This window comes from Pezoporus flaviventris, unplaced genomic scaffold, assembly GCF_033815535.1.
Source record: "Pezoporus flaviventris isolate CSIRO_AGI_PZ_B2104156 unplaced genomic scaffold, CSIRO_AGI_Pfla_v1 ptg000006l, whole genome shotgun sequence".
Taxonomy (NCBI): domain Eukaryota; kingdom Metazoa; phylum Chordata; class Aves; order Psittaciformes; family Psittacidae; genus Pezoporus; species Pezoporus flaviventris.
The window spans coordinates 8,581,880-8,589,470 of record NW_026892554.1 but is presented as its reverse complement, the minus strand read 5'-3'; the positions used below and the strand labels follow the sequence as shown (position 1 = coordinate 8,589,470).

General features: G+C 58.3%; 1 protein-coding gene across 1 annotated transcript; it reads left to right on the top strand.

Moving 5' to 3' along the window:
• Positions 1 to 578: 578 nt before the first annotated feature.
• PLIN1 (perilipin 1) lies at positions 579 to 7,582 on the top strand. The gene is made up of 9 exons (XM_061446788.1): positions 579 to 1,592; positions 2,288 to 2,346; positions 3,348 to 3,546; positions 3,675 to 3,757; positions 4,112 to 4,367; positions 4,513 to 4,703; positions 5,206 to 5,358; positions 5,918 to 6,151; positions 6,723 to 7,582. The coding sequence occupies exons 2-9, from the start codon at positions 2,302 to 2,304 to the stop codon at positions 7,095 to 7,097; spliced, it is 1,536 nt and encodes a 511-aa protein (XP_061302772.1). The 5' UTR covers positions 579 to 1,592; positions 2,288 to 2,301; the 3' UTR covers positions 7,098 to 7,582.
• Positions 7,583 to 7,591: the final 9 nt, after the last annotated feature.

The following is a 7,591-nucleotide window of genomic DNA, read 5'->3' as shown; positions in this document are numbered from 1 at the left end:
TCCCGGCTCCAGCCAAGGCAGAGGGAAGGTTGGCATGCCCCCTGCACTGTGAGCAAGGCCAGCAGGGATGGAAAAAGTCCCAGTGCCAAGAGAGCAAACGTTTGCTGCCCTTTGTCCCGCTGTCTGGAGAGCAGTGACTGCTGAGCTGGAGACAGCCCAGGACAGCCACTCACCTCTGTGCCCAGCTTGGCAGAGCCCTGGGCTGGAGGCAAACTTGAGGCTCTTTGGGAGGAAAAGGGGTATTTTCCTCCCATGCACTGGAAATGTCCCACCTTCATGTTCAAGGGAGCCATGGAGCTATGTTGGGTGCGTGCCTCTGTGTCCTGCACAGGGGGTGTTCAAGGACTTGGCTCTGCTGCCTGCCCTCCCCGATGCTGAGCAGCATGCCAAGCATCTCCCTGCCTCATGGTGGCTGGTCCAGGACACAGAGCAGCCTTGTGTCAGCCTTGGATCATCTGCACTGATCCCCTTGGCAGGGAGTAGAAGCAGTGGGATCATTGTAGCAGGTCAGGGGGAGCAGTTGTTCCTCTCTTTGAAGCACATCTGGGGATCCCTCTCCCGTTTTGGCCCCATCAGCACAGGGGAGATCTTGACTCCAGCAGAGGATCACTGTGAGGGTAAGGCATTAGGCACACAGAGCACATGCTGAACCAGCAGAGACTGGAGCCCAAGCTCTGCTCAGGGGTGCACAGAGCCAGGGTAAGAGATGGCAGGCACAAACTGCAACAGAGGAAATTCCGTCTGGATATAAGGAAAAATGAGTATGGTTAGCACAGCAACTGGGCCCCAGAGAGATGGAGATCTTATCCTTGGAGATTTCAGGACTGGACAAGACCTTGAGCAGCCTGGTCTAGCTTTGAACAAGAGCTGAATGAGGTGGCCTCCACTTCCAACCTGATTTTTTTCCTTCATGTCTGTCTACTCCAAACACCTGGAGTTTTCCTAATGCAGTGTCTGACCTAGGACCCACCTAAAAGCCTCCTCACCAAAACCCTCAATGAATTCCCTTCCTTGGACTTGCCCAAACCAGACTGGTCTATGCAGGATGTGTCCCCCATGTCCACCTTCTGCTCCTTGTGCTTAGTGAACTCACCTGGGGAGAAACTATGTTCTTGGTCTGTGTTGCATTTCCCAACAGGGCAGGATCCTGCTCCACCACAGGGTGTAACAGGGGCTACAGAAACACAGGAAGGGTTTAACCTCTGTGGAAACCCTGCCTGACTCTTCACCTTCTCCCTGGCTGCTCATCTGTTGCTTTTGAGGTGGTGAGGTCCAAGGGCAGCTTCTTCTCATCTTCTCTTGATGGAGCCGCATTAAACTCTGGCGCATCCCAGCTGGGCCCCAGCGTTGCAGGGAGGACAACAAAGGGGATTTTCTGCCATCATTTGTTCCAAATTACAGTGATTTCATGGAGCTCTTTGGCCACTTTCCACTGCAAGGCTCCAGCTCCCAAACCCCACGCAACCAGGAGGTGGGGCCTGGTGGTGGTAGTGGCTGGGGCACTCAGTGCATCACTCTCAGAGGACCAGGGTGAAGGGACGGTGCAGCCAGCACCCTCTGCTCCTGCTCTGCTGGAGACGGGCTGCCCCTCGGTGAGTAGTGTGTCCCACCGGGACAGCTTCACTGGGATGGGGAGATCAGCTGCTATCCCTAAACCTCCTGAATGTCATCTGCTGCTAAGGAAAGGGAACCCATGGCTGGGAGCTGGAGCTGTGCTTTGTGCTGGCGCCCACCGGGAGCATTGGAGATGGGTGTTTTGCAGTGATTTTGCCCACTGGATGGAGCTGGGGCTGCACAGGGATAAGCACTGGCATTGCGAGTTGCAGAGCTGCAGATGTTCAGGAGGGGGATGTACAGTCACATCACCACATCCCTACCTGCAGCTCCTCTTTCTGCTCCCATCCTGCTGCCTTGTCCCTTCCCAGCCTGCATCTCCCAGCCTCCATGCACGTCTGTTAGCATTCTGGTTGCTCCAAGCTTGCTTTACAGTGGTGACATTTATCCTGCCTGTAGCTCCTCCACACTAGATGCCTCTCAACTAATACTTTGCATCTTTTGGGTGTTAAGACACACAAGCAGGGCAGGGCTGCGTGGAGACATTGGTTTTGCAGCTGAACTGGTAACAAGTCAAGCATTAGGCAATGCTGCATCTATTGCACCCACGGGAGATGCCTCAGCCCAGCTCCCGGCCCTGCCGTGCTCGGGGGGGTGCAGGAGCGACTGGGGGAAGCCCAAACCCAGTCCTGCCCTCAGAGCAGGGTCTGAGGCTCCCGGCTTTGCTTTGCAGGTGGGTGAGTCACGATGACAGCCAAGAAGAACCAGACTCTGCAGAATGGAAGTGCCAAGGTGGGTGCAGTAAGAGAGGGGAGGGCAGAGGGTGCTGGGCAGCACGTACCAGCTTGGCCAGATGAATGCAAGTCACATCTCACGCTGTCCCATGTGCTCACCTCTTTATACAGAACTTTACCTGCAATAACATAGAGCATCAGCAAAGGGAAAGGATAAAACATTTTGACTGCTTGAAATTAAATAGTTCAGAATCAAGGAAGTTAACCCTTGGTGGTGCCTGACAGCACTGCCTGTCCCTCATCTGTGTCCCCACTGTGGACCCCAAGCCTCCAGCAAAGCCAGCTGAGCTTCCTGCTCCAAGAGAGCTCTTGCCTCCTGATTGCTGCATGAGCCAGTGTTCACCCCAGTCCTCCCTTGGGGTTGCAGCCCCTCTCTCTGTTGTCTCAGCTCACCAAGCGGGCACTGGGTGAGAGCAGGAACAGAGGGTTGGAGCTGCAGGTTTATCCTGCTCACCCAGCTAAGAGGGACCTACCTCCAGCCATGCCCTGGCACTGGCAGCACACGTGGCATCCCCCATCACCCTTGCTAGCAGGATGCAGTGCCTGGCTTCCTCAGAAAGCTCTGGTGCCCTCTTCTCACATCAAGGGCTCCTATGAAGACACATGCCCTCAGGGATAGACCTGTTCCTCTCCCCTTCTCCTTTTTGAGGTCCATTTACCTTACTTGTCACAGTGGTGATGAGGCAGACAGGACAGAGGTAACCACATAGGCACTGGTCTTTGCTGATCCAAGGACAGGAGCAAGGGGTGGGTCAGATGGAAGAAGCAGCAGAAAGCCGAAGGGAGCATGAGATGCGGGGACGCTGCCTGTGGCATCCCAGCCAGCCTGCTGGTCCATGGCTGTGCCGAGACGCTCGGTGTGGCTCAAGAAATGCCCTCCTCCTCCTCCTTCAGCATCCTCTGTGGTCACTGCACCACACCAATGTCCCTGGTGTGTGGATGACGGGGTGCTCCTCAGAGAAGGGCTGCTGGTAACCAGTGCCCATCTGCCACCCACAGGAGAACGTGCTGCAGAGGGTGCTGCAGCTGCCGGTGGTGAGCTCAACCTGCGAAAGCCTGCAGCGGACCTACACCACCACCAAGGAGGCCCATCCGCTCATGGCCTCCGTGTGCGAGGTCTATGAGCGGGGCGTGCAGGGTGCCAGCGCCTTGGCCATGTGGAGCGTGGAGCCGGTGGTGCGCAGGCTGGAGCCCCAGTGTGAGTGCAGGGGGGGGGACACAGCAGGGATGAACCCACCGTGATGGGACTGCGCTGGCACTGGCATGTGCTTGGCATGGCCCCGGTGCTTTCCTCACCAACACACCCCATGCTTTTGCCCAAGGCAGTTGCTGTGGCAAACAACCTGGCGTGCCGGGGCTTGGACCACCTGGAGGAGAAGATCCCTGCCCTCCACTACCCCGTTGACAAGGTAGGGCATAGCACAGTCTGGGACCCACCAGCCTTCTACTAAGCCCACAGCATGTCTGCTCTAGGCTTGCTTCTGGATGGCGATGGAGGGGGAAACAAGGCAGCACCTCCAAACAAGGGCTCCTGCAGCACAGGGGATGCTCCAACCAGTTGGGGTACTCCCAAATCTACATCAACAGCATCTTATGTCCCATTCCTGCCAGCTACCTCCAGCCCTAACTGGAGAGAGCTGTTAATGCCCCTCTCAGAGCTACCCACTGGCATGGCCATGGCTGAGGTCCCTGTGGTCCCTCTGGCTGTCCCATCTACCCCAAGCACACCCCAGTAGGGCTGTTGTCCATCTCTCCACCCGCAGCTCGCATCTGAACTGAAGGGCACCATCTCCACCCCTCTCCAAAGCGCCAAAAGCACCATTGGCAACTCCATGGATAAGATCATGGAGCTGGCAGCAGAGGGCTATGAGGCCACCAAGAGCACGGTGGAGACAACAGCCAAGTACACGAGGAGGAACTCTGTGAGCCAGATGGCAGCCGCCGGGGTCGACACGGCCCTGGGAGGGCTGGAGAAGCTGATGGAGTACCTGCTGCCGGAGGAGGATGAAGAACCAGGTAGTCCTGATGCCCTAATCCACCCTGAGGGTGTCTGGCAAGGGCTGGGTCCGTGTGGCAGGAGGAAGTCCCTGGGTTTTGTCATAGGGTTGCTTAGGAGCGTTGTTCCACCAGGATGTAACCCCATCCAGTTCTCTTCTGACTTTAGATCAGAAGCCCAAAGATCCACGTGGGTCAGCAGCAAAGGTGTCCCAGCAGCAGCCCAGCGCTCCCAGCACCCTGGGCAGAATTGGCACCTTGGTTAGCACTGCCTCCCACCGTGCTTACCAGCAAACCACCCATGGCCTCCAGCGTGCCAAAGCCAAAGGGCAGGAGCTGGCCACGTGGATCCCCATCGTGGTGAGTGCTGGGTTCCTGCTCCCCCGTACCCTCTTTTGGGCTGATTCTGGTTTCAGATGGGACATTTCAGGCTCCTTGAAGCACATCCTAGAGCAGGGGGTGGATACTGCTGTTTCAGCAGGAGGAGCCAGGGCCGGCGGTTCCCGCAGTGCATTCACACACACTGTGCTGTGTTAGCAGGACAAGTTATTTTTAGCCAGCTCGCAGTGTACACTGTTGATTTATGGCCTTGCCATAACATAGTTCCTAAAGCAGAAAGCCCCTGCAGGGACCCAGAGAGGATGGGGTAAAGGAGGTGCCTCTCCTCTCACACCAAGTGCTGCCATGGGATCCCCTTCCCTGGCCTGTGCCAATACCCCAGCACTCCCTGTTGCCCTCATGTGCACCAATGACCCTCCTAGTCCCTGAACACCCCAGACCCCCCCCCCCCCGAAACTCTCAGGATAAGCAGGATGGAACCTACCAGCTCCCTCTGAGCAGTGGAGTTTTGCTCCTCTTCCAGGGCAGCCTGGCCAAGCCAAGTGTACCTGAGGCACCACAGGCCCATGGTGATGGGCGCAGCACCACAACCAACCGGCTGAGCCAGCGGCAAAGCAAGGTGCCAGAGCAGAAGCAGGAGAAGGCAGGGAAGAAAGACAACCACCACAGCAAGGAGGTATGGAGAAAGGGGGAGCAGTGAGGTAGGGGTGCCCCAAAGCATCCTCCTGCCCGTGGACCATGCCAGCAAGGGGGATGTTCCCACCGTACCCTTGGGACAAGGCTCTCATCCCTGCTGAACTGCAGCTTGGAGGAGGTGAAGGGAAGTTGGAACAGCCCAAGCAGCTTCCCCTTCCCTGAATCCTCAAGGCTCCTTTGCTGCTTGTATATTCCTTGTATATTCAAGACTCTTTTGCTGCTGTAGGGTGTCAGCACCGAGCTCCCTCCTGCACTCGAGACTCCCCCTCCATCGTCCCTACAGCAAGGGATGGTGTGAGCCAGCGGGGCTGGGAACGGTCCCCAGCAGCAGCTCCGCTGGGACATGGGGACGGGAAGCAGCAGGTTGGGGTCACTGCCCTTCACCTCTGCCTGCAGCGGAAGCACAGCCCAGGGCAGAGGGTCCCTGGGGGCCGGGGAGTGGGGGATACATGGAGCGACCCTGCTGCAGAGGGGATGGGAGCACAGGGACACCCCTGCTTGCCCGGAGGGGCCGGTGTCTGAGCTGGTTGCTCCCACAGGCAGGGGATGAGCCCGGGCTGGTGGGCAGCGTGGCTCACAACCTGCAATCCGCCTGCGCCTCTGGCATCTCCAGCGTGAAGAAGGTCCCGGCGGTGGCCTGGGATGCAGCAGAGGGGTTGATCCTCTTCACCCCCCGCAGGCTGTCCAAGGCCATGGAGACGGTGGATGCTCTTGGGGGGACCCTTGTCAGTGCCCCCAAGCATCTGCTGGGCACCCTGTACAGCTACGTCCCGGTGAGTCTGAACCATCCATCTCCAGCAAACCCCATCTTGTCCAACGTCCTCCCAGAGCTCCAGCAGGTACCGGAGCAGGGAGATGGGGTTGCTGTCAGGACACCTCAGTCCCACTCTTCTGAGCATCTCCCAGGCTGTGACCGTGAGTCCCCCATAGAGCCAGCAGGTTGGCCAATGATGGCACCTTCACACGGTTCATGCCCAAGCCAGGGTGGGACCACAGATTCCTGGGAAGTTCAGGCTGAGACTGTGTCCCCTTTCCTTTCCTGCTCCATCCATGGCAGTGCTCAAGGTCAGGTTGCACAGAGCCTTGGGGAACATGGTCTAGTGTGAGGTGTCCCTGCCCATGGCAGTGGGTTGGAACTGGATGGTCCTTTCCAACCCAAACCATTCTCTGATTCCTCCACCCCACTGCTCCCCCTGGGACCATCTCTCCACCACAGCTGCCTGCTCCCCTCCACTGCAGACCCCTCTGGGGGCAAACTGGCTTGTCCTGAGGCTCCCCGGTTCCAGGGCGGGCAGAGCAGGGCTGGCAGGCACAGCCTAGCTGTGTGCTCACCCCATCTCTCAGCTCCGCAGGCAGTCAGCAAAGGAAGAGGATGCAGCCGGGAGCAGCAAGCCCAGCGCAGAGAAGGAGCAGAAGGAGGAGGAGGAGGCCAAGCCTGCCACCCCCCCTGCTGAGGAGAAAGCCCAGCTGAGAGGGGACTGGCGGCTGTACCGCGGCCATCACCCCCTCTCCTTCCTGGGGCTGGAGGACCCCCTGTTCCTGCGGCACAACCTCTACCGCAGCCCTGCCTTCGAGCCCGAGTGTCCCCTCCCGCGGAAATCCGCCTTCTCCCCCTACAGCAGGCGCGTGAGCGAGGGCTCCTACCGCTTCAGCCCCGAGCCCATGTACAGCCGGCCCTACTACACCGGCCTCTACAGTCCTGCCTTCAAGAAGGACTGAGCCATGGGGAGGATGAGCGCATTCCAGCCCTGCGCTAATCCACCCTCCTCCCCAGCACGCTTCGCGGGCCCCTGCCAGCCTCCTGCACACACCCCTGTAGTGGGATGGGAGCTCGAAGTGGTAGATGTGCCATGGAGTGTACTGGGGCCAGGGTGGGGGAATAACGGCAGCCAAAAGCCCTGTTGGTGGAAGGAGAAGGAAGGGGGAGGTGGGATCAGAAAGCTGAAGGAGATGCAAAAAGAGCAGTGAGACCATAAAAAACGGACCAGTCGGGTCTGGCACTGCTCTGACCTGGTCCTGGTTAAGCAGATGGTGTGGACTTAAGACAGTCTACATGTTGAAACTGAAACAGAGCAAGAACAGCAAAGCCACCAAACATCACCATACAAACCTGGTTCCCATCCCTCCTTCCTCCGTCCCCCTTTGCAGGGCTCATCCCTTGGCCACAGATTGCTCCTCCATGAAGGTCCCCACTGACCAGGAAGACTCATGAG